The 27,993-nt window shown below is 54.7% G+C and overlaps 1 protein-coding gene and 1 non-coding gene across 2 annotated transcripts; one reads left to right on the top strand and one right to left on the bottom strand.

Annotated features, from left to right (window-relative positions):
- Nucleotides 1–5,654: 5,654 nt before the first annotated feature.
- On the top strand, nucleotides 5,655–27,993 carry SLC41A1 (solute carrier family 41 member 1). The gene is made up of 11 exons (XM_060644292.3): nucleotides 5,655–6,052; nucleotides 7,751–8,752; nucleotides 16,917–17,024; nucleotides 18,154–18,225; nucleotides 18,864–19,008; nucleotides 19,124–19,270; nucleotides 19,880–20,027; nucleotides 20,914–20,993; nucleotides 21,904–22,038; nucleotides 22,339–22,487; nucleotides 25,414–27,993. Exons 2-11 carry the CDS (start codon nucleotides 8,378–8,380, stop codon nucleotides 25,597–25,599), a joined length of 1,545 nt encoding a protein of 514 aa, XP_060500275.2. The 5' UTR covers nucleotides 5,655–6,052; nucleotides 7,751–8,377; the 3' UTR covers nucleotides 25,600–27,993.
- On the bottom strand, nucleotides 23,241–23,377 carry LOC144614964 (U4 spliceosomal RNA). The gene has a single exon (XR_013553329.1). It is a non-coding gene; the product is annotated as a U4 spliceosomal RNA (small nuclear RNA).

Below are 27,993 nucleotides of genomic sequence, written 5' to 3'. Positions count from 1 at the left end.
CTCCATGTCTTTGAAGACTTCTAGAGCCTTCCCAGACAAAGTTCAATGTTTCCTCCTATAACAAAGGTATATTTTTGTTAAACCTCCCCCAGGAGTTCTAATATGCAGCCATGGTTAGAAACTACCAGGCTGGGGCACCGTTCCCCAAACTGGTCAGATCACAGGAGTCATCTGGGGCACCAATTAACAGGGCGGATTTCCTGGCCTGGCACCAGATTTTGGAAACAGAATTTCCAGGAGAGAGGCCTGGAAATCTATATTTTAAAAGACATGCCCACAGGTGATTCCTTTGACGGGGCCAGTTTAGGAACCCCTGGGCCGTTGGCTAATCAAAGAGCAGTAAACACGGAGGGCGGGGTGAAACAATAATCTGGTTTGCAAATTGTGATCTTGCTCTGGAAAGATAAAGATTACTCGTATCTGGCTGATGACCCACCACAGGGATGCTGCCCTGAGACTAGCTCCCCACCTGCATCCACGGAGCTGAAGACTGCCAGTCTTTACTCCTTTGCAGGTAGGCGTGCCCTTCACGGTCTGGGAAGGCTAGACTTCAGCGTGCACCCCAGGGAGAGCCTGAGCGGCCCTTGCATATGCCTGATCCTTGATGGGGCCTCTCCCTCTTTGGTGAAGACATAATATCCCTACTATGCGCAGGAATGTCCCGAATGCTCTTATTATCGCTAATGCTCACAGCATCTCTGAAAGAGTAGTGTCTCCATTTTATAGACATGGCTCAGAGACATCAAGGAGCTGACCCAAGGTCACACACCTAATGTGTGGCTGAGTGTGGATTCAAACCCATGTGAGCACAGAACTGGGGCACGTGCCTCTCTGCGGCACTTCCTCTCAAAGATGACCGCTCTGTCCCCAGTGGATGCTTCGCCAGGCTATTTTGCTTGCTGCTGGGGCTTCCCAGTAACACCCAGTAATTTCAGAACTGCAGCTTCCAAATAGTCGGAAACTTCCTGCCCAAAGGAATCCAGAGAGGGTATCCAGGGGACTTTGGGAAAGGGGAGCTGAGTTACAGACAAGCGAAGGAGATGGTGAGAGCAACTGGCCCTGAGCACAGATGGCCACACTTCCCTATCCCGCCCCCATAACTACATCCTCCTAGAACTGAATGAAGCCGGAAGGGGATATCACCTCAGCTCTGGGCAGCAGGAAAGAAGTTGACCTCTGGAAGGGAGATAGGAGGGGAGGGGTTATAGCAAGGGAAAAATGGGAGGGGGCACCCCTTGCCCAGCAGAGACAAAAGACAGAAAAGTTTCCAGCCGTGTCAGGCTAGTCTTGTGACTTTACCACACTGGTTAGAGGAGCCAAGATTTACAGGGCTCTGGAATTTTATGATGTTTCAGGATGACTACCCAGGTGGCCCATGGAGAAGCCATTGGTAGACTTCAGCTGTCCCCGATGGAAGGCCATGGGACCTGGAGACCTCAGGACCGAGGCTAAATGAACCCCGTGTTAGGAAACATGCCAAGCAAGACTGAAGAAGCCTGCCCCACAGAGACGCTTCCTCACAGGCTCCTCCACAATGAGGACCACCCCTCCCCAAGTCCTTCACCTCTGCCAAAAAAGCCCACGTTCTAAGTGAAAATGCTGTGGTTGCAATACAAATGCCATTTCATGACACGTCATCTAGCTCCTCTCCAACCAGTCTTCTACCCCAAACCCATCCTATATAGAAAATTCTGAAGTCACCACCAGCCTCGTTGTCTTCTAGGGAACCTGGGAAAGGAGTGCTGTGAGTTTGTCACGGTGTTGCAAGGGAGAAATCCCTCCCCTGTGGAGACCCCTGACCTGACCAGGTATCTGCTGTGTCCGAAGGAAGAGAAGGAGAAGGACGGTAACAGAGAAGTGCCATAGGCCTGGGGAAAGACTTCCTGGAGAGGGACTGCCAGTGACTGGATCATTTTCCATCTGCAGGATGGACATTACAGGCCACAAGGAAGTCACACCTAGACCTGAGAAAAAGAGTTCCCCTCGGGGAGGTGGGAATGAGACCCTGCAACCAAAGAGTCAAGGCACCTCCTTCAGAGAGGGAATAGTGTTTCTAAGTATAGAAGAGCTCTTTAGACTAACGAGCTTTCAGAGTGAGCATGTCTCGCGGGAGGAGAAGACCCACGTGGGCTTTGGAAGTCCTTGTCACATAAAAGTCGGCTGTGATGCTCGCTGTCTCCTTGAGGGTGTCTGAGCATCCACCCCCAATGGAGTCTCTCCTGAAGCATCTGTCTGGCTTGCTACCTGCTGCTAGTTCCTGTCTTTTCATCTGTGACCTCCGCTCCCTACTTCCGTGCTTCTCTCTTCACAGATTGTAGCTATTTCTTTTCTTTCAGTAGGGAAGGGCTGGGTGTCTTCCCCTTCCCAAGGTCACAGCTGGCTGGGCTGGAAGGAAATCTGCCCCCGCCAGCCCCTCTTGATGTTTGACCTTAGGGATCAGCCCAACACAGGGCAAACTACCTGGATGAGTCTTACCTATCCCATCCGTTATTCATTCAACATACTTGCTGAGTCCTACTAAGTGCCAAGAGCTGAGACTACACTAGTGATCAAAGTGGACACAGAGCCCCCAGTCTTGTCCGAGTGGCCCTGGGGCTTCCGAAGACCCAAAACCGAAGTCCTCTATTCATATGCTCATAGAAATACTTGGCAATCCCTATAACCTACAAAGGACTCATCTTTGAAATATTTAAGAACTCCTACAAAGCAGGAAGACAGAAAGTCAAATACAAAAGGGACCCCCAAAATGGACAAAATGCTCGAACAGATATCCAAATGACAAATAAAGGTATGAAGAGGCACTTAACCTCATTGGCTGTCAGGGAAATGTAAATTTAAACCACAATGAGATACTACTACATACTCACCCGAATGGGTAATTTTTTTTTAATATTTTTTTATTTTCAGAAAGAGAGAGAGCAGGGGAGGGGCAGAGAGAGAGGGACAGAGAGAATCCCACGCAGGCTCTGCGCTGACAATGCAGGGCTCAAGCTCACGAATAGTGAGACTACGACCTGAGCCAAAATCAAGAGTCGGGTGCTCAACCAACTGAGCCGCCCCCTGAATGGCTAAAATTTTTCAATCTTTTTGGATTGACCATGCAGAGTGTTGATGAAAATGGGAAGTAACCGGAACTCTAAGACACTGCTGGCAGGAGTGTAATTAACAGGAACACTTCAAAAAATTATTTAGGAGGGGCGCCTGGGTGGCGCAGTCGGTTAAGCGTCCGACTTCAGCCAGGTCACGATCTCGCGGTCTGTGAGTTCGAGCCCCGCGTCAGGCTCTGGGCTGATGGCTCGGAGCCTGGAGCCTGTTTCCGATTCTGTGTCTCCCTCTCTCTCTGCCCCTCCCCCGTTCATGCTCTGTCTCTCTCTGTCCCAAAAATAAATTTTAAAAAAGTTGAAAAAAAAAAATTAAAAAAAAAAAAAATTATTTAGGAGCCTTTACTAACACTAAACATATGATTACTCTAGGACCCAGTAATTCTGTTCCTAGGTACATACCCAACAGAAATATGAACTTAAGTGTATCAAAGGACACAAACAAAACTGTTACAGCAGCATTACTCATAATAACCCCATACTGGGAACAGCTCAAATGTCCATCAACAGCATAAAAGCTAAATTATACTATATTCATTTAATGGCATACAGTAAAGCAACGAACATGAGTGAGGACTGCTACCACAATGTGATATTCATGAATTTCGCGAACATAATATTGAGTGAGAGAAACCAGACGCCAAATGATACCTACTGAATGGTTTCATTTATATAAAGTTCCAAAGCAGGCAAAACTATTCTGTGGTGTTAGAGGTTGCCTTTGGTAAGGAGGGTGGGGTAGTGACTGGGAGAGAAAATGAGGGCTTCTGGGATGCCAGTAATGATTTCGTTCTGGATTTAGGTGGCGGTTATGTGGGTATGTTCATTGTGTCATAATTTGTTGACCTGTAAACTCTGGTTTTGTGCATTTTCACACATGGCTGGTATACTTTGATTTAAAAAAAAAAAAAAAAACCCACAGGAGAGAACCGTTTTCAGGTGGGTAAGAAATACAAGGTGGGAAGGGAATAGGGGAGAGAGCAAGATTTTACATACAGGTGGCTGAGCTGTAGGAAGGGTTAAAGCAGCAGGAAAGACTGTTGAATGGAGCAGGACGGGAATTGTCTCCAGCCCCTGACTGAAATGTCTCCAGATACATCAGCCTTAATTTTCTGCCTAATCCTACACCCCCTCTTCAAAAACGGCTCCTTTTTGGTGGGGCCCACTGTTTCCTAGTCTAGCAGCTACTTCTCCCTCCAGGAAGAGAGACCCAGTGTTTGAGGCCAAAATTGGGGTTCTAAGACACTGACATTTCCTCTAGAGGCTGCAGGCCCTTGATGCAAATGTTTTAGCAGCTAAACTGAAATAATCCTAAATACTAGCATGGGAAGGCGGGTGGGGGCGCCAGGTTGCACATGTCTGTCGTCCTTGTCCAAAGGAATTAGATGCTCAGGTTGCTGTGGGTGTTCATGTGTATCCGAAAGAGGAAAGGGCAGCCAACAGCTTCAAAGCCAGCACTGCGTTCTCCTCTCCCCAGGCACATCCCTACTCCAAAACCCATCCAGGGGTCTGGAGTCATGCTAGAACGCCCCCCGAGCCACTTTCCCAGTGGAAAAGGGCAGGAAGGAACCACTGGTCACAGGTTCCACTGACAAGAGGGGAAAACCTGGGGGTGGCAGTTCCTTTCTGGGGGAGGTCACATCGCCTGCACAAAAACATCCCAAAGAGAGCTGGTACTGAGTTTGCGTTGGAGAGGTGGAGATACCCCAGGGAGGAAGTGGCAAAAGGCGAGATGGGAACACCCCTCTTTGATCCCACAAGGTGCGTCAGGGAAAGTTGGATTTCGTTTCGCCCAGGATGCAGAGATCTCTCCCCTATGTTGCCACCAGGAACGGTGGGTCAGAGGAAGCTCCCCTCCGCCCCTCCCTCAGGTGGGGCCTGTGGGACCCCAGCCGCGAGTCTGACCTGTTTTCGCTCCCGCCCGCCCATCCCCACCCCTTCCAAAACTGGGACGTTATTAAGGCCGGTTCCGTCAGGGCCGAGCCATTTGCTTAGAGGAACGCGGGATCTGGAGGCAGCGCGAGGGGCCGAGCCAGCAGCAGAGGGGCTGTGTCCAAGAACGAGGTGGGGATGGTTCTCTCCCGGTGCCGACCACGGGAAGGAGCGCGGGGATGGTTGCTTGAGCCCGCGGGGTCAGAGCTGGCTGGCTCCACACCGACGCTACGAAGGCCACGGGCTGGAGGAAACACTCAAGATGCGCGAGGAAACGCGCACAGGCGCACAAGCCTTTAAAGGGCGAGGCGGCGGCGGCGGGGGGTGGGGGGGGGCTCGCGGCAGGGCGGGGCCGGCTCGGGGGAGGCGGCCCCGAGCGGCGAGCGCCGGGCAACGGAAACCTCGGGTCGCCGGCCGCCGGGCGAGGGGACCCGCGAGCTCTCGGCACACGCCGCCGGCCCGCAGCCGCCGTCACTCCTCGCACTGCGTTTCCCCGGCGCCCCGCCTCCCCGGCACAAAGCGAAGGAAAGGGGCCGGGCCGAGGCTGAGCCCGCCCCCTCCCCTGCCTCCGATTGGCTGCCGCAGCTGTCCATCCTGAACCTATTTTTGATGGAGGGGGGGTGCCACCCAGTCTGCCCCAGATCACGTTTGCCACTAGCAGCCAACCAGTCGGGCCCAAGTCCGCGGGCAAGAAGCGATTGGGGGCGAGTGAGTTCAGCCCCACGGTCCCCCGTCCGGGTCCCCCCCGCCCGGGCCCGAGGCGGTATATCCTGCCCTCCCCGGCCACCTACCCCTCGGGGAAGCGGAGCGGCGGCCTCGCTGTAACGCAGAGGCGAAATGTAGCGAGCCGGGTGTCGCGGCTGGACGCTCGCCTTGGCCGGGGGTGCGGGGGGGTGGGGGGCGCGCACGCCTGGGGCCGAGGAGGAGTGATGAGAAGAGGGGGAACCCTGCACCCCCCGAGACCACGGGTCCCTGCTGCCACTCGCCAGGCGCCCCCCTTCCTCCCAAGCGAGAGGCAGGTCAGTCCTGTTGGGTCTGGGGCGGTGGGTGGCGGAGGGCGGGAGCCCTGGCGAGCAGCGCATTTGCTGAGTCTGAATGCGGGAGAGGCGGGGTAGGCCACCCAGTTACTTCTCCCCCGCCCAGGGTTTGGAGATACTAAAACGGGTCTTTTTTTGTCCCCTCCTCAGGGCATCCTGGTTTACTTTTGCTTCCTTCATCCCAGGGCCTTAGGCCCGTCTGAAGTCTCTTTACTGGAAGGAGTGTGGTGAGGGACTGGCTTCTCTTCCTGAGAGCCCCCTTTCAGTTTAGGTGGCCTGCCAGGAAGACAGGAGGAGGAGGGAGGGTCAGGTTCTAGCAGGCACTGCTGGGATAGGAGCAGTGGACTCTCCTGCTCGGAGGTCTCGTTCTGGATTTCTAGTGAGGGTCAAGGACCACAGGACTGTGTTTAAAGAGGTCTGAAAAGGGAATCTGGATGTGTGACTTGAGTCCATAGAAAGAGAAAACAATTCCCATGGGTCAGTTACCGGAGTTTGAATCACCCTTTCCCAAACTGGAGTTGACTAATTGTGTTTGGAATACTTAAGTACTTGTTCATCCTACCTAGGGAAATTCTCTTTAAATTTATTTTTTGCCTGTAAGAACTATTTTGGTGAAATGGGCTAGGGTGGGATCAGGGCCTGGGGGGGGGTCGTAAACAGGAAAAGTGGGACCGTTACACCTAGACACATGCATTTGGGAACAAGTGCATTTTGGCTTCTGCTGCTCCTTTATATTTTGCTCTGCTTTGTTTTACTTTTTTTTTTTTTTTTTAGTTTTGCTGCTTTTGTCTTTTTGTTTTTTAAGAATTCCACTATATCCAACTCTTAGTAACCCTGGGGAACAGGACGGACCTAGGGAACTGAAATGTGTGCATAATAACCAATAGTTTTGCGCTCTCCCCCTTCAAACTGAGATAACTCTCTTGTCCTATCTGACAAACCCACAAGGCCAGGAACAGGAGGAGAGAAGTAGAGACAGAAGCCTGGATCCCAGTCAGCGTCTGAGCTTTTTGTAACACTGCTGACTCTCAAGGGCAGGAGTGGGTAGGCCTCTGGCTCTTGGCCTTGGTCTGGCAGCCTTGCCCCATTGCCCAGGGAGTCCTCCTAGGTTTGGTTGTTTTGTTTTGTTTTTTTTTCTCCCTCAGGGGCTATGGCTGTTTGGGGGTCTGGAGACTTTCATTTAGTGACCAGATTCTCCCTGTTTATTTGCCTTGCACGGCTGTCTCGTGACTGTAAACAATCACTTTTGCAGTGCAGTGCCTCTGCTGTGTGGCCGGGAGCTTGTGACTAAATTTGTGACTGACCCCACTGGGAGACCACACTTAAATAATCCCGGGTTCTTAATAAGCATTCAAGAAGGGATCTCCCCCAGGACATCCCTGTCCACCCCTGGTTGCCAAGAAGACAATGCCAAGGTCTCCTGAACCACATCTTCCCACTCCCAGGCTGGCCACATCTCGCTGCTGTTGACCACTGCGGTGACCCCTGGGGGACAGTGGGCTGCCAGTTGGGACGATGGCAGGGTCAGTGCCTGCTGGCCCTCCAGATGCCACAGTGCGGGAACGGGTAGTTTTAGTGAAAACTCAGTGCCTGCCTTTGTGGGAAAACTGTCCCAGTATGAGCTCTCCTTTGCCATATCATAACGTTCTCTTTTTCTTGTCTCCTTCCTTCCCACATCAGGTGTTCTGCACAGATTCTCGTGACTTTAAGGACCAGGGATTCAACGCGGGACAAGGTCTTCCCAGGAAGGAAGGAAATCTCTGGAGGAGAGGGGAAGGGCGGCAGACACTGCCCTGGGACCACAGAGCCCTAGGAGCTGTGGGAAGCTGAGGGAGCCGCAGCCGCGGCTGCCTTCTCAAGGATTTGAACTCAAGCTACTTTTCATGACAGAAGGGCCACCTAAGAGGCCGCCCCAGACTTGGCTGGGCTCTTCTACTCTGGATGCCCCCTGCCCCGAGGAACCTGCCGCTCAGAACCAAAGAAGATAAGGGGCCAGATAAGTTGCCCCCGAGCACAGCGCTGGCCGGCCGGAGTCAGGCACCTGCACCCCTAGCGGCTGGCCGCGGAGCCTGGTGAGGAGTTTCTTGTTTCCTTCCAGCTCGCCGCTTCAGTGCTTGATGGGGCTGCCTGTCGGTGGAGCAGTTTTTGCAGCGCCCGGTAGGAGCAGAGAGCCGCGGGAAGAGGTCCCGCGGCACCCAAGCCTGGGTTCACCCCAAGACTAAGTTCTTTCCCAACTTAGAAAGGGAGAGAGAAAGCAAACAAAAAGAGCGAGAGAGAAGTTCTCCCTTCCCCTCCTCCCTTCCCGTCATGTCCTCTAAGCCAGAGCCGAAGGACGCCCACCAGCTGAACGGGACTGGCCCTACTCCCTCACCTTGCTCTTCCGATGGCCCCGGGCGAGAGCCCTTGGCTGGGACCTCAGAGTTCCTGGGGCCTGATGGGGCTGGGGTGGAGGTGGTGGTGATTGAGTCCCGGGCCAACGCCAAGGGGGTTCGGGAGGAGGACGCCCTTCTGGAGAACGGGAGCCAGAGCAATGAAAGCGACGACGTCAGCACGGACCGTGGCCCTGCACCACCCTCCCCTCTCAAGGAGACCTCCTTTTCCATCGGGCTGCAAGTGCTGTTTCCCTTCCTCCTGGCAGGCTTTGGGACTGTGGCTGCTGGCATGGTGCTGGACATCGTGCAGGTAGGACCTGGGTAGGGCAGCTCTTGACCATGAACCCAGGGCCACCTTTTCCTCCTGGGAAACTGACTCTTGGAGTTTTCTCTCCACCTCCCTGTCAGAAGCAGCTGCTGCTTCCTAGAATACTGTTTCCCTCTGGATCACATCCTCAGTTTCTTCTTGGTCTAGTTACTTTCTACAGAAGCCTCGAGGAAGCTCAGTAGCCCTGAGGAGGTGTTCAGGGCAGCATTGCTTAACAGAAGCAGAATTTGTTCCAGAGCTCAGGCTTGGATGAGGGGAGATGGAACAAGGTTGTTGCCTGCCATGCCTCCTGGGCGTTCCTCCTGAGCCCAGCTCAGTAGGAGACACTTAGATGGGACTCCTCTTTGTGCTGTCTTTTTCCTTCACTTGGGGTTTCAAGGATACCCACAGTAGAAAGCTCAGTTTCAAGTCTCCCCTCCTTCCCCCTGCTGGGCAGGAATTTGTTCAGCTGCCAAGAGGGTCTCAAATTAAGTGGGAAGGTTCTTAAAGGCATTTTGTGTTGCTTATCTGCCTGTAACCTTGGTACGATCTCCTTGGAGAACAGGGGTAAGCACATGCGATCTGATGCATGATTTGGGGGGGGAAGGTGAGGGGGCTGGGGGTAAGACCTAGAAGTGCCAATTCTGTGATGTAAATGGGGACAAAAGGTAACCAGGCCTGGGCAGAACCATCTCTCCTCTTTGTTTCTTACCTGCCGTTCGTGAATCTGCCCTGAGCAAAAAAGGCTTCTCGTGAGGCTACTGGGTAGAGGTGAGAATAGCAACTGGCAGGCCCTGGAAGCTGAGAGCCAGGGGTATCCTGTGTAGCAGGTTAGGACTCACCCAGAACCTTCAGGTCCAAGAGAGAATTCAAGTCTTGTTTCCAGGTAAAAGTTTTTGAAGTGTAGTAAGACACACAGAGTTCCCCTGCCCCAAGGTGCTGGGTTTATCAAAGTTAATCATTAGCAGGTATCAAATTCCTGCTGAGTGCTGAGCTCTGTCCTAGGTACTTAGAGAAATACAAAGACCAGGGAAAATCTGGCCTTTGCCCTTGGGATCTACACGTTCCCCCCACCCCACCACCACCACCACCACCAGTTTGTCCCTAACCATGAAATCCCCCATGTCCATGAGGACGTGGAGCTCAACATCCCCTCCCTGGGCCAGGCCAGCCCTACACACAATGCATGTGGTGATGCAGAGAGTCCTGCTGGTGGACGGGTGTCACTTTGCCAGTGTCCCAGGGAACTGAGGGTGGTGGTTTCTAAGTGGCTCTGTCGACAGCGTCCCCCTGGACCACTTTGACTTGAGCCCTTACGAGAAGAACCCTGCACTTCCTGTTGCTGATGAGGACGGTGTTAATGTCATGCCAGAGTGCCTCGGCCTGGCCTGTCATCTGGACAGGACCTTCCCTCTGCCCTGACTTGTCGTCCTCAGGGTTGTTCCTCATGGAGGTTGGGAAGCCAGTCTGGAGCTGGGAAGGCAGGCTTCGGATTCCTCCCCCAGTGGCTGCTTCTCCTCCTGGGGCAGGGAGTGGGGGCAGGAGCCGGAGGAGAAATGAGCCTGGGGTAGCAGTGTCCACACCTCTTCCGTCCCTTTCCTGTGGCCTTGGTTCTCATTCTTAAGAGTTTTGGGGTTCTGGTTTGGTGCTTACAAAGGGGTATACAACCAGGGTCCAGCTGTTTTATTTTCTGCATAATAATGACAGCAATGGTAATGGCCTGTAGGCCTGTGAGGTAGGCACCATGATCGTCTCCATTTTGTAGATAGGGAACCTATGGCTGAGAGGGATTAGGGAACTTGTCCCTGGTCATCCTGACTCAGAGCCTCCTGGGCCGTTAAGCCCTGCAGCCTTCACCATGCCCGTGATTTGCCAGTTGGTTAAAGACTCAGGGAGGAATCTGCTCTCCACATCTTCCCTCAAAGGACAGAGTGGATCAGAATCCTGAACAACTGGAGTTATAAAGTGAACAAGAACAAAGGTTCTTAGCGGTCCCCCACCCCCACCCCAGTCCCACACACTCAGAACTCTAGAGATGGAAAAGGCTTCTCACATCTTGCCCCACCCCCACCCCACACCCATGAGCCTGAGACAGCGGTAGGGACTTTTGGAGCCTGCCCGGCGTACCCACAGAGGGCCAGCAATTGCCCTCAGTGTGGCACTTAGGCTCTCACCCCAGAGCTAGGATCCATTTGGTATAGATGACAATGGCTGGTTTGTCCTTGTCCCCCTCCCCCAGCCTTCCTGTCACAGCTGGGTTGGAGCAGGCCTTGCAGATGGCTACAGTGATATCAGGGCAGGAGGAGGGTGCAGAAAGACCAGGACACGGGACCACAGGGAGTTTCTTATTCCACATCCAGGAGAGCAGGGGGCAGGGGGAGAGGGGTGACTGACAATCTCAGATTCAGGAAAAGCAGGACGATTTCTAGGGATTCACACTTGTATTCCCCCTTCACAAGCTAAGATGGCCTTCAGTGGGACAGAATTTGGGAGTGCCTAAAAGACTGGGGCCATCTGGAGGGGTTGGCTATAGAGCGTCCCCAGCATCTCAGAGCAAATGAACCAAAGTCCGGTGCTGATGGCTCCTTGGTCCAGGGCCCCCCATCTTTCCACACAACTGCAGAAGACTTAGTCTCTTCCTAGGAGGCTCCTTTCTGTTGCCTCTTATCTGCCCTCCCCTCCAATGTGCACAGCCAGCCTCTGCAGTGAGATAAGAGACTGGTATACTGTCCAAAAGTCAAAAAAAGAAAAATGGACTGCCATCTGCTCCAGCATCCAGACCGAGGCTGAAAGTTCCTGTGACATTTAGGAAGGAAAGCAGGGTTGGGCCCATTGTGGGAGTGGAGGCGGTTGGTTGAATGTGGTTGGATAGGGATCTGCCGAAGGTGCTCTGTGCCCCGCCCCCCAGTCTGCTCCTAGGCCTTTGCAGGGCATCTCACTCCCCTCTTCCGTCAGCCTTTTGAGGGATGGGGGTGGCAGGAGGTGCTGTGTACCAACCTTCCCTGGAATTCCCAGCTGTGTTAAGACAGGTGAGACCCCTAGGTCCTTATTTTAGCTCCCTACTCACGTACTGAGAATCCCAAGGAAAGGCGACAACCCCTCCCCCAAACACCTCCTCCTCCAGCTGCTCATGTGGAAGAGTCCACGGAGATGAAGGCGGATGGCGAATGTGGGCTTGGGGAAGTGGAGGGAAAGAAGCGTTCCTGCCAGCCTGGCCTGCTCCCAGGGCCGCCGGCGCTCCCGGGCAGGATGCTCAGATCCCATCTCCGTTGACCACTCTCTTTCTCGCCCTTTGTACAGCCCCGGATACCCAGGCTGGCCTGGGGCTCGCCTGCTGGGGCACCTGGGATTCCTGCAGAGGGGGAAAGCCCCAGGCAGGTGACTCTGACTTAGTCCTCAACTCCAGCCCAGCTTCCGGGGTCCTCCCACAGCCTGGTCAGAGCTTATCTCTAGGGATTTTAGTCTTCTTTTTTTTTTTTTTTAAATGTTTATTTATCTTTGAGAGAGAGAGAGACAGAGCATGAGCAGGGGAGGGGCAGAAAGAGAGAGGGAGACTCAGAGTCTGAAACAGGTTCCAGGCTCTGAGCTATCAGCACAGAGCCCAACACGGGGCTTGAACTCACGAATCGCGAGATCATGACGTGAGCCAAAGTCGGACGCTTAACTGACTGAGCCACCCAGGCACCCCAGGATTTTGGTCTTCTTAATGTCTTGAGTCCACCTGTTCCCGGCTGTGACTCTCCGCCCTGCCGCTACCCTCCTGGAGGGGGAGAGAGCACAGGGCAGAATGCTCGAAAGCAGACGGAAGTCAGTATATGAAGCCAGAGGAGGTAAGGGACGGGAGAGGCAAGTTGGAAGGAGGGGGAAGAGGTCCCGGCAGGACCACTGAGGTATGAAATTTAGGGTGATCGCTTTGGATCAGGATTATTTTGGAGTGTGGGGGGAGCAGTCTCATTTCTCACCCCCGGGTATCAGGAACCAATGAGCCCCCAGCCCCAGCCAAGGACAGAGAAAGGGAAGAGGAGCTACATTCTGAAAAGCAGTGAGATCTGTAGATGCCCTCCCCTACCGAGTGGGGCCGTGCTTCCTGGACCGTGCCCTTTTCTGTCCCCAGCAGAGCAGGAAGGCGTGGGTGAAGGCTTGGCTGACAGGTTTGATTGACTTCAGGGGCAGGCACTCCTCACCAGGATGAACAGGATGGGCCTGAATTAGGCCAACGGAAGGAAGAGAGACACTCACTGTCTGCCCCTGCCACATTCTAGCCACTCAACCTGAGGGCCACCCTGCCTCCCAGGCTGGTTCCACATCACCCGCCTCTCTTCCCAGAGACACAGAGTGTGTGTGCATGTGTGTGTGTCTCAGAGGCTCCCTCCTGCCCCCGCCTGAGCTGCCTCTTTGAGCAGACTCGGTGGGTGAAGCAACTATGTGTGTGGGAATTGGCTCCTCTGACCCAAGTGCCAGTTCAGGGCTTTGCTGGGCCGAGGGTCAGGCGGTGCGAGATTCCAGGCCGAATTGTGTGTGGGCTGGGAAAACTTTGGCACAGGGGCTGTTATGGTGACTGCGTGTTCCCCTTGCCTCTCCGTCTCTCATCTTGCCACTACTGAAACCCCCGTACCTTCTAGGTCCTTCTAACGCGTGTGCTGGGAGGTGGAGGGCTTTGGGAGTGCTTATCATGCCAGCCAGAGGGGCTTAGCTCGGCTTCCTACATTTTTTTTCTTAAATAATCACAAAGACAAACAATACGCCTCACAAACAGCGGAGCCGACATTACACGCAGACACTTAAAGTATTTCTTTCCAGGTCCTTTCACTCGGCCCGCACGTGCACGTTACCCGCGCCCACCAGGAGAGCCAGGCTCTGGGAGGGGCGGATGGTTTGCAGTGAGGAGGGGATACGAGGCTGTGCTCTGAGAGAAGCTTCGGAAGTCCCCAGTCAGCAACCCTCGTAGGGGGAGGGGAAGTCCTCCCCTCCCTGGAGCTGTTTGTCCAGTGTAGGGAGAGAGGATGAGGTGAAGCAGAGCAGGCCGGGTCCGCAGGGAGCTGGAACCCCAGTGGTGTGCCCTGGCCGTGTCCCAGAGTAACGGTCCCCAAGTTCCTCCGGGGTGGCCGGGGCTCGCTGGGGACCCCGGGAGTGAGACGGGGTTCACGGTCCTCCAGTGTCTGCAAGGGGCTGGCTCTCTCCTCCTGTGGGGACCTCAAAGCTCAGCCAGTGGCGCTGGGGGAGAGGGGGCAGGCAGGGGTGGGGGCTGCTCTCCCATCCTTAGTCTTGGGGAGGGGCTCCCCTAAAGAGAGTCCTAGGCCCTCCAGCTGTGAGGGGCCAGACCAGGAGCTCGGGTGAGCATACACCCCAGCGACATGCGCACACACCCGCGAAAAGAACTCTGACGAGAAGAGAGAAATCCTTACCTTCTAGGCCCTCCCGGTAGGTATCCAGGCTGCTCAAGTCTCTGGCCCTGGCCCCAGCCCCCTCCGATAATCCCTGCTCATCTTTTATGATTATTATTGTTATTATTATTTATTATTGTGGTAAGAAACACACAACAAAGTTCATCATCTCAACCATTTTTAAATGGATAATGTAGTAGTGTTAAGTATATTCACATGGTTGTGAAACAGATCTCTAGAACTTTTTCAGCTCGAGAAACTGAACGTCTATAACATTAAACACTAAATCCCCTTCCAGCCCCTGACAACCAAGCATTGTCTTGTTATTTCTATGAATTTGACTACTTTGGGTGCCTTATAGAAGTGGAATTGTAGAGTATTTGTCTTTTTGTGACTCTGGCTTATTTCACTTTTGTATAATGTCCTTACGGTTCATCCATGTTATATAGCATGTGTCAGAATGCTCTTCCTTTTTTTTTTTTAATTTATTCATTTAGTTAGTTTTTAAAGGCTGCTCATTTATTCTGAGAGAGAGAGAGAGAGAGAGAGAGAGAGAACAAGTGGAGGAGGGGCAGAGAGAGAATCCCAAGCAGGCTCCGTGCTGTCAGTGCAGAGCCCAATGGGGGGCTCGAACTCACAAACCATGAGATCATGCCATGCGCTAAAATCAACAGCTGGATGCATAACCGACTCAGCCACCCAGGAGCCCCAGAATGTCCTCTTTTTAAGGGTGAACACTGGTCCCCTGTCTGCGTATACCACCTCGTGTGTATCTGTCCATCAGTGGACACCAGGGCCGCTTGTACCTCTTGGCCGTTGTGAATAATGGTGCTGTGAACATGGGTGAGCAAATATCTCTTCAAGACTCTGCTTTCACTTCTTTCGGATATACACCCAGCAGGGAGATTGCGGGATTATAGGGTAGTTTTATTATTCTCTACATTTTTTTAAGTTTTTTTGTTTGTTTGTTTTTTTGGGGTTTTTTTGTTTTGTTTTGTTTTGTTTTGTTTTTGAGAGAGAGAGAGCACAAGTGGGAGAAGGACAGAGAGAGAGACACAGAATCCGAGGCAGGCTGCAGGGTCTGAGCTGTCAGCACGGAGCCGGACACGGGGCTCGAACTCACGAACCGTGAGATCACGACCTGAGCCGAAGTCGGACGCGTAACCGACCGAGCCCCCCGGGTGCCCCTAGGGTGGCTCTATTTTTAATTTGGGGGGGGACCCTCCATACTATTTTCCACAGTGGTTAGGGGATTTTACACCCCAACCAACAGCGCACGAGGGCTCCAGTCTCTCCACTTCCTTGCCAACCAACACTTGTTTTTTTCTGGCGATTTTGCATAGTAGCCAATCTAATGGGTGTAGGTGATACATCTCCCTGGGGGTTCGATTTACAGCTGTCCTCGTTCTTAACTGTGGAGTGTCAATGCTGGAATTGCCTTTAGAGACCATCTGAGTTGGCCCCTGAATTGTACAGTTTACAGTCAGGAGCTTGAGGCCCTTGTAATGTGTCTGAGGCCCCCGTACAGGTTGTCCTGGTCCGTGTGGGAGGCCGCTAGCGGGGAGAGCATAAGGCCCACCCCTGTGGTCTCTGTAGGAGACCCAAGGCTCTCAGTCCAGTGCCTTCGCACACACAGCACTCTGCTTCCTGCCCACAGCTCCCTCATCAACCTGCATACGCTCGCCTGGCCGCCCACCCCCTCCTCCCTCTCCAAAGGTGGTGACCCATTCCTAAACAAATAAAGGAACAAATACTGGAGCCCACGCGGCAGCCAGCACCAGGGAGGGAGACGCAATCCCAGCCTTTTTTGCACATCTTCAGTCTCACTTGCAATTAAAGTAGCTTTCAAATAGCCAATCCTGGCTCTTTCTCTTTCCCCTCTTAGCACGAACAAGTATTGCGCCCCCTGGACCTCTCTTTCCTCATTCACAAAACGGGGACAAAAATAGCCCCCACCGAAATGGATTGTTGATAGGAAGAGACGAGAAAACATATGTAGAGCACTTAGCCTGGCACACCGTCGGCACTTAACAGCTGTTAGCTGAAGAAACTGGGTGGAGAGCCAGGCCTGATAGTCCCCGGACTAGAACCTCTGTCTCCTGACTCCTAGTCCAGTGCTCTTCCTACAGGGCCACACCTGCCTTGCCTAGCTGAGAGACTGGGGAAGGGATGTGAGGTGCGGGAATGCAGAGGAGGCATAAAAAGCCTCCTGCAAACCAGCATGCAGAGATTTGGGGGCCCCGGTCTTGATTCAGAGCCTCGTAAGGAGACTTGCTGTGGCTGAGGCCCAAAGCCCTTGGACACAGAAACCAAACAAACTCTAATCTCCTCAGCCCCAGCCCTGTGGAGCCTGGCTCTCGACAGCTGAGACAACACCACCCAAGGCTGCAGCCGCAGAGAAACTGGGCTGAAGGCGAAGAGGTTGGGGACTGCTATTTGAGGGGGGCCTGGGAAGGAGTTCTGGGGTGTAAACCAGCCTGGGGTGACAGCTGTGTGGGTCCTCACCTCCTCTCCCCCCGGCTCCAGAGAGCAGGCAGAGGAAGTGGAGCCAGGCCGGAGTTCCTGACTGGAAGCGACCTTCCACGTCTCCCCATTTCTGGGTGCCAGGAAGCGGGGGCCGTGTTGTTTGCAGCACCATGCTCTTGGTTGGGTTCCAGGGTTCTTGGAGAAAAGGCGCTTGGTGTGCTCATGCCCTGCTGATTCCACTTCCTCCTCAAGCCCCTGATCCCAGACTATCTGCTCGACCTGCACTGAGATTCCTGGGTTCTGTTTTCACCTTGTAGCACTGGGAAGTCTTCCAGAAGGTGACAGAGGTCTTCATCCTGGTGCCTGCACTGCTGGGGCTTAAGGGGAACCTGGAAATGACCCTGGCATCGAGGCTGTCCACTGCAGTGAGTGTCCTGGCTGGGAGGCATGGGACACACAGAGGACTCCGGGCGGCACAGAGCCAGACTGAGAGATCACTACAGGCCTCTCTCGAGTGCCCAGGCCTGGAGTGCGGGGCTGGGGCGGGAAGGGGTAGGGAGATCCCAGCCTGGGCGTCCTGCTTCTGGGCAGGGGCTCCCCGCCCAGAGTGGTTCCCAGGCTTGGTTTCTGGATGTCCCAGCTGTCCCTGGACTCTTGCCCCACCCCCTGCTTTGCAACCCGCCTCGTGACTGTTTGTGCAGCTTTGACAGGCAAGCGTCATGCTGGTCTCTCGACCTGCACAGATGGGGGCCTCCTCTGATCTCCAGCCCTACTCCACAGCTGGGCAGGAGCAGAGCCAGGCCTTCCCAGCCCCCCTCGCATCCCATTCCCTTTCCCCCATTGCCGCTTACTCTTCATCAAGTGAATAGACAGGGAGGGGGCTGCTTATCACTCCCCCTCCCCACAGCCCCAGAGATCAGCCATGACGGTTCAGAGAAGGAACCAGATTCAGGGCCACAGGGTGGGAGGTGGGAAGCAATAAAACTCAGGAGGCTGGGCAGCCAGCTGGCAGGGATGTCCCGCACAGCTCCAAGTCCAGAGAGGGCAGCAGAGAGAGTGGCAGCCGGTCAAGCCCACCCCATCTTGCCTTACTTCTGGCCTACTCCCACGCCACCTCGCTTCTTCCCAGACCCTCTTGCAGCCCCAGTCCTGTACCGGCAGCTGACCTTTCCTGCCCGAGGATGGCAAGCGGGCCTCAGAGCCAGGGATTGGGTCATTCTGACCCACACGGGAATGGGCCGCCCAGATGGGCAGCCGGTGGGATGGACTCTGCCTCTGCTCAGCGGCTGTCCTGAGAGGAGGCGAGAAGGAGAAGAGGGGGCTGCCTTGGGAGCCCCCTTCCGGCCCCCCGCCCCCAGCTGCAGCAGCTCAGGCTCTTTAGCTCCTTCCCTCTCCCGGCCCCCTTGATGCTGCTTCACTTTCCCTGGGGGTTACGCCCTGGTCCCAGAGTCTTAGGCCACATGCACTGCCTCCTAATCCAGGCAGGTTCCTAACAGACGGAGCTGCAGGCCTTTTCCAGCCTGGAGCTCCAGCCCCTCGCCCTCCCTCTCCCAGGCCAACATTGGGCACATGGACACACCCAAGGAGCTCTGGCGGATGATCACGGGGAACATGGCCCTCATCCAGGTAAGAAAGCAGAGACCAGAGAGGGTGGGCTAAGCTTCCCCCTCAGTCAGGAATCTGAACGACTGAGGTCAGCCCCAGCCTGCTTGGGAGTGACACTCCAGCATCCTGCCGAGCTGGCGTCTCCTGAAGCAGCTCTAGGAGGTAACCAAGTTTCTCAGGAAAACGGCCAAGATGGGGAGGGTCCCAGCAGGCCCCATGTCAGTTCTCGACCCGCAGGGGTCCACTGGGTGTGAGTTCCCACAGATCAGACTCAGGAGTGCTGGGGTGCCATCGACCACGTGAAGCTACACAGCTTCCAGACTGGGAGTCTTACCCCTGGAGTCCCAGGCCTTGTCTGTGGACTGAAGGCTCAGGCTCTGCTGAGCCTCACCCCAATCCCCAGAGGGACAGTCATCCAGCCAGTAACACGTCCCGGGCGCCTGCAGGGTGCACTGCCCAGTACTAGTGTCTGGTGTGAAACTAAATAAATAAAGACTTCATTCCAGCCTGGGAGGACTGCACAGTCCAGCCCAGCCTGCCTCCTGGGGCTGCCGAGAGCCAAGAAGAGGTCTGGCTAAGTGCTCAGTGACCGGTGCTAGGAATCTCTCGGTGCCCCCACCCCCTCCCCCCCACTCTCTGAGTTACCACTCCCTCCTCAGGTGCAGGCCACGGTGGTGGGCTTCCTGGCATCCATCGCAGCCGTTGTCTTTGGCTGGATCCCTGACGGCCACTTCAGCATCCCGCACGCCTTCCTACTGTGTGCCAGCAGCGTGGCCACGGCCTTCATCGCCTCCCTGGTACTGGGTAAGGAAGGAGGAGAAGGGCAGGGTGTCAGCCTGGCACCTCCAATCTCTCCTTTTGTTTGCTGATACCCCTTTATCTCTTCTCGCCCCGCCCGGCCCATCCCCTTCCTCCCCAGGTATGATCATGATTGGAGTCATCATTGGCTCCCGAAAGATTGGAATCAACCCAGACAATGTGGCCACGCCCATTGCCGCCAGCCTGGGTGACCTCATCACCTTGGCACTGCTCTCAGGCATCAGCTGGGGACTCTACCTGGAGCTGGGTGAGGCTGAGGCCACTGAGGGTGTGACCAGGGTAGGGGGGTTTGGGAGAGATGGCAGTGGGTTTACCGGCGTGTAAGGATTTCCTCTAAGTTCTTAACTATCTGGTTGGAACACAGTTTTGTAATAACTCCCGAGCACGGAGACAGAGGCTAAGTACTCTCCAATGCATGCAGGCAGCAGGGGCACGGGGAAAAGGGTCTGAGAAATCTATTCTCGCCTGATCCGGTGGATTCCTACTTGCCTTGGAGGCGTAAAGGTGGAAGGGGTGAGGGAAAGGAACTGAAGTCCGGAATCTGCTTGCAGAGTGAAGAAGGGGAGGGGAATTAGTGATTTCTGGGGATCAAAGCAAAGGAAGCTGGAATCTGGTCTCTGCCCCTAACGAGCCCCATGCCTGGGGAGCTCTCAGCTTGGTGTTCCTCATCGACAGAATGGAAAAGGCTGGCCCCACCTCTGTCCTGGCCTTACAGGGAGGATCAATGAGGTCATGTGTTTACAGGCACCTAGGGTGACGTTCCCGTGGATCTGCCGGCACACTGGCAGGCCGAGCCGGGGGAGGCCTGAGCAGGGAGCTGCGGTGCTCACCTCCCTCTGATCTCTGCCTCTCTCAGATGACTGGCAATACATCTACCCCCTGGTGTGTACCTTCTTCGTGGCCCTGCTGCCTGTCTGGGTGGTGCTCGCCCGACGGAGCCCAGCCACAAGGGAGGTGTTGTACTCAGGCTGGGAGCCCGTCATCATTGCCATGGCCATCAGCAGGTAGGCTCAGGCCCTCGTATGCACCCTCACCCTCCTCCCACCCTGCCAGAGAGTCCTTGGGGAGCCCTGGGAAAAGGGGAGCGGTCTGGTGCTGACCCTAGAAATGCCTTCAAGAGTGTATCGGCTCCATGGCCTTCTGTTGCATGTGACAGAAGCCATCTGAAATGGGTTGCACTGAGAAGCAGAACGCACTGGCTCAGGGAACTAAAAAGGCCCGGCTGGGCTCAGGCGCATCAGCGATAGCATCAGGGCTCCGCTACTGTCCGCCTCTCGGTTCCGCTTCTCCCTGTGATGGCCTGCAGCTCCAGGTTCATACTTTCCTTACTCTTACTAACTCCCGTGGGAGGAAGCCTCTCGACAGTTCCACAAAGTCCCACTACAGAATTTCACCGGCTCTCAGCCAGTCACACGGCTCTGCCTGAGCCCATCACTCTGGCTGCGGGAAAGCGATGCCGTGATTGGCCGGGCCCGGGGCCTGGCCGTCGTTGGAGCAGTGTCACCCGAACCACAGTGACTGAGTTTGAGAGAGGCGATTCACGAGGAAGAGCCCCGCGCTGTTTCCACAAGGGGAAACGAACACCGAGCAGGCACAACCAGGCGGCCCTCCCGGGCAGGTCGCCCTTGGCTCCTGCAGCCAACCTGCGGGGCGGGTACAGGAGGCGGCTGCCTGACCCGGTGCCACCAGTTAGCTCTGGGGCCGCTCTGCCAGCTCTGAATATCATAAGCAGCAACTGGTTCTGGCAAAGGGGGCAAGGCCTGGGAGACCGGGGAGCCTGGGAGCACCTCCTCTTCCTCCCCGAGGCCAGATGGGCCTGTGCCTGACATCCCCGGAACCGAAGCACAACCCTTCGGTGATCTTTGTGTCACTTTGTCTTCGTCTGTGTAGTGTGGGAGGTCTCATCTTGGACAAGACTGTCTCGGACCCCAACTTTGCAGGGATGGCCGTCTTCACGCCTGTGATTAATGGTGAGGTCTTGGCATCAGCGCCGGGGGAACGGAGGGGAGCAGGAGAGGAGGGTGTGGGGGGCTCTGCGTCGGGATTCCGGCGGGCAAGAGTATCCCGCTCAGAGAGTTCAAGACTTTAATGAAGGGGCTGCTCACAGAGCAGGGAGCAGGGGAAGGACACACAGATTAGCAACCACAGGAAGCCCTAGTCCTCAAGGGTCAAGGGGAGGAAACAGTGTTATAGGAGCCCAGAGGGACCACACCTCTGCCCCCAGCAGGGGTAAGCCTCTACCTAAAAGCAGATTGGGATAAGGAAAGACATACCTGACCCCTCTCTCCTTCCCCCCCACCCCCTCGTCTCTGACTGGGGTACTGGTGCCTCCTGTTGAACTAACCCGATTAGAAGCAGCCAGCAGGGGAGCCTGGGTGATGTAGTCTGTAGAAGTCAGCCTCTCGGAGCTCCAAGCAAGGCTGAGAAGAGCAGGGAGTAGGTCAGTGGTGGGAGGGGCAACAATAAACCAGCACGGTTCCTAGGAGAGGTACCAGATTCCAGAGTCCAGAGCTCAAACCTGAGACCTGAAATCAGTTCCTGGAACCAGCACAGGGGCAGGGGCTGCCTGGGTCTGCTCAGAGCTGAGGAGAGGGGCTGAGGCAAGGCAAGGCCTTGTCGCCTCGGCCGTGTGGGTGGGACAGCAGGGGCTCAGGTTCCCTGAGTCTACAGATCGGCCTGCACCCCTTCCCGCACTCTTGGCCACCCGAGGGGCACATGGGACTGCCACGTCTCCATAGCGGGGAGGACGGAAGGAGCCTGGAAGACTCCCTGGAAATGGGGGCATCTTGGTCTTCCTCCTCAGTGTATCCCTTTTCCCCGGGGGACTGGTGAGTGTGTCCTGCCCTCCCCACTCCTCACTCCCCTTCTGTCTCTCTGCAGGTGTCGGGGGCAATCTGGTGGCCGTGCAGGCCAGCCGCATCTCCACTTTTCTGCACATGAACGGGATGCCAGGGGAGAACTCGGAGCAAGCCCCCCGCCGCTGCCCCAGTCCCTGCACCACCTTCTTCAGTCCTGGTAATGGCAGAGTCCCAGCCTCCCAGTCCCTTCCGGCTCTGGATGGGGCGGCACTCAGTGAGCTTCCCTTGAGAACCAGCTGGGGCCTACATACGCAGCTGCTCCTTCTCTCTGGAGAGCAGATCCCAGGCAGGAAGACGGTCCTTTCCTGGGACGCCACGGGGGCTGGGGACCACGGCGTGGAGAGCAGAGACAGCCCCGCTGTCCTGGAGCGTAGTGTGGTGTCCCCTGACTGAAAGGCCTTCCGGGGCAAGGGCTCCTCCTCCTCACCTCCTCACCCCCTCTCTCCCCTGGTCCCAGATGTGAATTCTCGCTCGGCCCGGGTCCTCTTCCTCCTTGTGGTTCCAGGACACCTGGTGTTCCTCTACACCATCAGCTGTATGCAGGGCGGGCACACCACTCTTACGCTCATCTTCATCATCTTCTACATGACAGCTGCCCTGCTCCAGGTACGGACGGCAGGGGCGTGGGAGGGCCTGCCACACACTCTGCCACCACTTCTTCTGGGACCGGGTGGCCAGGAAACACTGGGCTCAGGGGCTCAGAGAACAGGCCGCAGTTCCAGCAGAGTCACGAACGTGCTGTGTGACTTTGGCCCAGTTGCTTTACGTCTCTGAGCCTCAGTGATCCATTTGTAAATTGAGAGGAATGGACCCGAGGTGGTGGCTGTAGGGTGCCGAGCAGGTGGGCCTGGGCGCCACCCCCACCGGCCTGGCCACGGAGCTCCACTTGGCTGTTTTGCGTGCTGGCCTTCCTCAGGAGATGTCATTCGAACGGAGGGTTTCACGGCTTGGAAAAAACAATGTCAGCACCACCACACTAGGATCCTGCCCAGCCTTGCCATCCTGGAACACAATACACTCTCTCCCTGCTAGTAATATTCCATTTTTTTGCAACCTCTTATTTCGAAATAATTATATATTCACGGGAAGTTGCAAAAAACACGTACCAAGAGATCCCGTGTACTGTTCACCCAGTTTCCCTCGGCGGTAACATCTCACGTAACTCAGCACAGTAACGAGACCAGGCAGTGAGGGTCGGAACGGTCCACGGACTGCATCAGTTTTATATACACTCATGGCACGCGTGTGTTTAATTCCATGCCGTTCTGTCTCCATGCCGTAGATTTGTGTATCGTCGCCACAGAACCGTTCCTCCATCACAGGCCCCGCCTTACGCTATCCCTTTGGAGCCACGCTCACCCTAGTATTACAGTTTCAATTTCTATAGACCTGACTTCCGACCGGTAATAACAGCCCCATAGTTCAAAACATTTTAATTAGCACTAATGCGCCTCGGATAAACCTCATTGGCTACGATACTGCCACTGTGCCAAGCTTAAACATTTTAAAGGTTCATAATGAGTGCTCTTCCTTTCTGCCCTCTCTCTGCCACCCAGTCCCTTCCTTCTGGCCACCCGTGTCATCCGTTTCTTGTAGATCCTTCAACCTTTTCTGTATTTATACAAACATAATTTTTCTTCTTTTCCTCCCCCCGCCCCCTTTTTTTGTACACACATGTAGCACACTGTCCACACCCTGTTTTTTCACCTGACAGTTTATCCTAGAGGTCAGTGCACGTCGACACATAAAGAGAAGAGCACCCTGATTCTTTGATGGCTGCGGTCTTCTATCATATAGATAGATGGACATGATTTCATTTAACCAGTCCGCCATTGGGAACCTCTTATCCCTCCAGCCCCTCACCCCACACCTTGAAAAGGCTGTGTGTTGGGACGTCTTACCAAGGGCTGGGCTAGGAATCAACCATCCATTCTTGCCCCGCGGCAGTTACCTAGGCAGCACGTTCCCTTGCAAGTTGGGTTAAGTGCCCTTGCTGGGAAAGTGGGGGTGGGTACGCCAAGGGTCTGTGGCTGGAGGTTAGCCCTCGGCCTCCATCAGGAAGGATACACCTTGGCTCTGTTCCCCATTTGGGGCCAGCTGGAGGCACCCTCACCTCTGCTCTCTTCTCTAGGCCTGTGGAGGGCCAGAGCTGGGCACTTAGTCCGCTGTAAAGGTTCTTCCTGCGTACTTTGCCCCCTCCTCTCAGCCGTGTGTCCTAGAGCTGGCTCGGGAGGCTGGAATGAGGGGTCAGCTGCTGCCGTGCCCTTCCTGAAGCTTGTCCTGAAGTCCTCCTGGCCACACTCTTTATTTGGGACTCTTCTGCAACTGCTGGGAAGGGTGCGAAGTTAGGGGGCGGGAAGGGGGGGCCGGCCCTCACCCAGGGCCAGGGGCAGGCCACGTACAAGGCTGCTGTGTGCAAGGCAAGGGGGAACGTGCAGGGTGCTGAACTGTAACCTCTGACTGCCTTCGAGAGAACAACCAAGTTTGCCTAAAATTAGGTATCGGTTCTGGCTTCAGGATCCCCCAAGGGCCTCCGGTTCCTGCAACTGAGCCCCTCAGGGCAGAATTTACATACCAGTTTTTGCAAAATATGGTTAAGAGCAAAACCTCCCAAATGACTGTGTTGGAGATTTACGGGTAGAAACCTCTTCATTCGCACGCAGATGCGGGCATTTAGGGAGCCCAAATGATGCTGAGGATATAGAAGACACGGTCCTGCGTCACTCTCCTCTAGTGTTCTACATCAAGCGCTTTGCCAACTTAAAAGTGTACGTGAATCTTGTTAAAATGCAGATTCCGATTTAGAAGATCAAGAGGGGGACCTGAGATTCTGCCTCTGTAACCAGCTCCCAGCTGTTGTTGACGCTACTGGTCCTGGGGCCCCCTAGCAAAGTTCTAATCTAGATCATTCTTGATCTGTAGAAGTGGGAGGGAAGTAAGGGCCCAGATAAATCAAAGCAGCAGATGATCCAAAATGTGTTTTGAATTGATATGTGCTCTGGTTTACATCCAGCTGACAGACTCGTAATTCTGTTTTGCTAGGGCTAATGTTAAGCTAGACCTGCTTTCCAGGAGCCCACGGCAGCAGAACCGAAAGGGGCAGGAGGAAGCTAGCTTGGGATAATCAACTGTTATTTAGACAACGGTACAACTGTGCTGGCAGCAGCCTCAAATGCTGTCCTTATTCTGCTCTGCTCTGCTCCGCTCCGTGGAGAAGCCCCTGTATGGAAAGCCAGCTCCAGTCCCCAGCCCCTTGCCAGGCTCCCGGAGAGGCCGACATGGCAGGCGCTGGAGGGACCCGAGAATAGGATGACCCAGAATTAGAGGCAAGAGCGCTGAATTTCTGCAATAAGTAGGATTTAGATTACGAAGTCTCTCGTTTGGGACTGGAAACAATGCAGGGGTGGAAAGATGAGCTGTCCCACTGTGGATAGCCGAGCCTTGTGAGGCAATGGGTGTGTTCCATCGCGTGGCCTCTGGCTCCCCCTGGAGAGAGGGGATGGCTATAGGCCGGGCCCTTCTGTCTCCCCAGGTGCTGATTCTCCTGTACATCGCGGACTGGATGGTGCACTGGATGTGGGGCCGGGGCCTGGACCCAGACAACTTCTCCATCCCGTACTTGACAGCTCTGGGGGACCTGCTTGGCACTGGGCTCCTAGCACTCAGCTTCCATGTCCTCTGGCTCATTGGGGACCGAGACACAGATGTTGGGGACTAGCCTGGTCACTCAACCTTTTCCCCCACCCCTCCTGCACTTTCTGTTTGAGTTTTTTCTTTTGTTCCCCTTCCCCCAGCCCCACTCCACACTCCCACCTCTTTCTAGGGACTTCACTTTGATACTGAATTCTCATTATTTTCAATGGGAATTTTTATACATTGAGCCAAGTTTGTATAGCAAGAATTCAGACAGGACAGATGGACTGAGATGAGCAGTACAAGTAGATTTTTGAGACAATCACCAAGTGCAATTTCCTGGTGGGTGCCTCCAGGCGATGTGGATTGGGGCAGGGGTTTCTGTCTGGGATCTGGGGGCATCTGGTTTAGCTTTAGCAAACTCGGTCATGGCCCTAATGAGAAACCCTTTGTAAGTGGGTTCTGGTTTTTTGGGTTTCTTTTCCTTCTTTTTTTTTCATTTTGATTGAACAGAGAGATAAATATCATTCCCCCCTCCCCACCCCCGTTCCTCCAAAACACACACATATTTTTTTCTATAAACGGACCAACTTCAAAGCACTAGGAAGGAGATAGCTGCTCCTGGCCCTGTGTAATCCTAACCTTATTCTCTCTCGGTCCCAAAAAGAGTGAGGCAGACTGACTATTCAAATTGTACACACGCCCCTTACCCAGCTGTCTGATAAACACCACCAACCCCTCCCTTTGATCTTTTTCCAATTGATTGTCACATCCGGGAAGAAATGAGTAGGGGCCTGGTCTTCCTGTTGACCCGTGTCCACCAACAGGTTTACCAAGATCTACATCCTCCCTGGGCCCAGAGGACCGATTGTTTATCTCTGTTTAATCTTTGTGTCTAATTGTCTCTCAACACCACCTTTTCCAGAGCTTTCCAGGTTGGGTTCCAAGATTAGGGACAGGGAATGAGTATGTAGAGGGTGGCTGGGAGGTGGAGGGTGGCCGGGGTGGCTCACTGTCGCTGTTTCTCCCGAGGGCATTTCACATCGTCACCTTCGACTCTGTCCCTTCCTGAAATCACTCATGCCGTCCTGCTGTGGAGGGTCTTCTCTCTTGGCTTCTGCCCTCATTCATTATCCATCCATTCATTCATTCATTCACTCATTCAACAAATACACAGCCTCCCCAAGAGGAGCTCATGTGCAGGCCTGGTCTGAAGCATTCACTGAGCTATACTGATGGAGGGCCGAGCACGTGTTAGGAACCATGCCGGCGGTCAGGGAAACGGCTCTAAGCTCCCCTGCTTCCCCGACACAAAGGCCGTGTGCCCCTTCCAGGGTGACAGAGAAAGCTTCCTCGCTGGAAGTGTTTCCATCTGTGTCATCAGGCCAGGCGCTGCCTCTAGATCCCGCCTCCGTGCAGTGCTGACCCCAGCTAGAGCCCCCAGCCCCACTGCTCAGCCAGCAGGTCACTTCCCTAAACCAGCCTTCCTCACCTTTTCTTCCCCCTGCCAGCCACCCAAAAGACGATTCCGACCTGGTAGGCTGGGCGTCACCAGCTGCTGCTCCTCTGCTCTGCCTAGTGCAAGACCTGGGGAACACGGGAGCCTCCCCATCCGCCCCCGCCCATTACTCTGACCAGATCGGAAATCTGTCCACACTCACGTGTGTGCATAGCCGAGCGTTTGGATGCAGGCTTCTTCTAGCCTCTCTCTCCCCCGCCCCCATAAACCCTCCTCTCTCTAGCCGGAAGGGCCCGCCTCCAGCAGCAGGCTAGGCACTGACCCTGTGTCTTCCCAACACCAGGTCTCATCCCAGGAACTCAGCCTGTACCTCCGGAGACTATCTTTTCTGTCCCTCCATTTCCGCCCAGGCCACTTTCTGGAGTCTTAGAACTGGAAGGAACCGTGGGGGGGTTATCTAGCTGGGGCCGGGTCTGGCAGAGTTCGTTAACACCAGCCTTGTTTCTGCTCTTCCCTCAGGCCCTCTTTTATCCTGCCCTCCACCTCCAGACACATTTGCACACAGACTCTTCTTGTACAGGCACCAAAACCAAGTCCTCTGCCCCCGAGGCTGTGCCCCTGTGTTCCCCGGTCACCCCTGCCCCCAGTCACTCACCCCTTCCTCGTCCCTGGAGTTCAGCCAGGCCGCCCTGGAGACTCGGGAGCATCCTCCTTTGCTGAAAAAGCAGGAAGGTAGGCGTGCCCCAAGCCCTCAGTGTGTGAGCAGAGGGAGGACTGTGGGATGAAAGGGAAAGAAAATGAAGCGGACTTTCCCGGAAGACTCGTTTCTTTTCCCCTGATTGCACAAACTGCATGTCATTTTGGCCTGGCTGAGAGGAGCAACATTGGTTTACTCTTGTATCCTTAAAGAGTTACAGAACTGTGTCTTAAGAGGATTATTTATAGTTACTATAACTGAATTGACAAATGTCAACGTAACTGATAAATTATATTTGGTAAAATAAAGAGGACGTTTATTTA

Source organism: Panthera onca, chromosome F1 (assembly GCF_046562875.1).
Source record: "Panthera onca isolate mPanOnc1 chromosome F1, mPanOnc1 haplotype 2, whole genome shotgun sequence".
NCBI classification, from domain to species: Eukaryota; Metazoa; Chordata; class Mammalia; order Carnivora; family Felidae; genus Panthera; species Panthera onca.
Note: the sequence above shows the minus strand (reverse complement) of the source record. Positions and strands in the feature narration are given on the sequence as shown.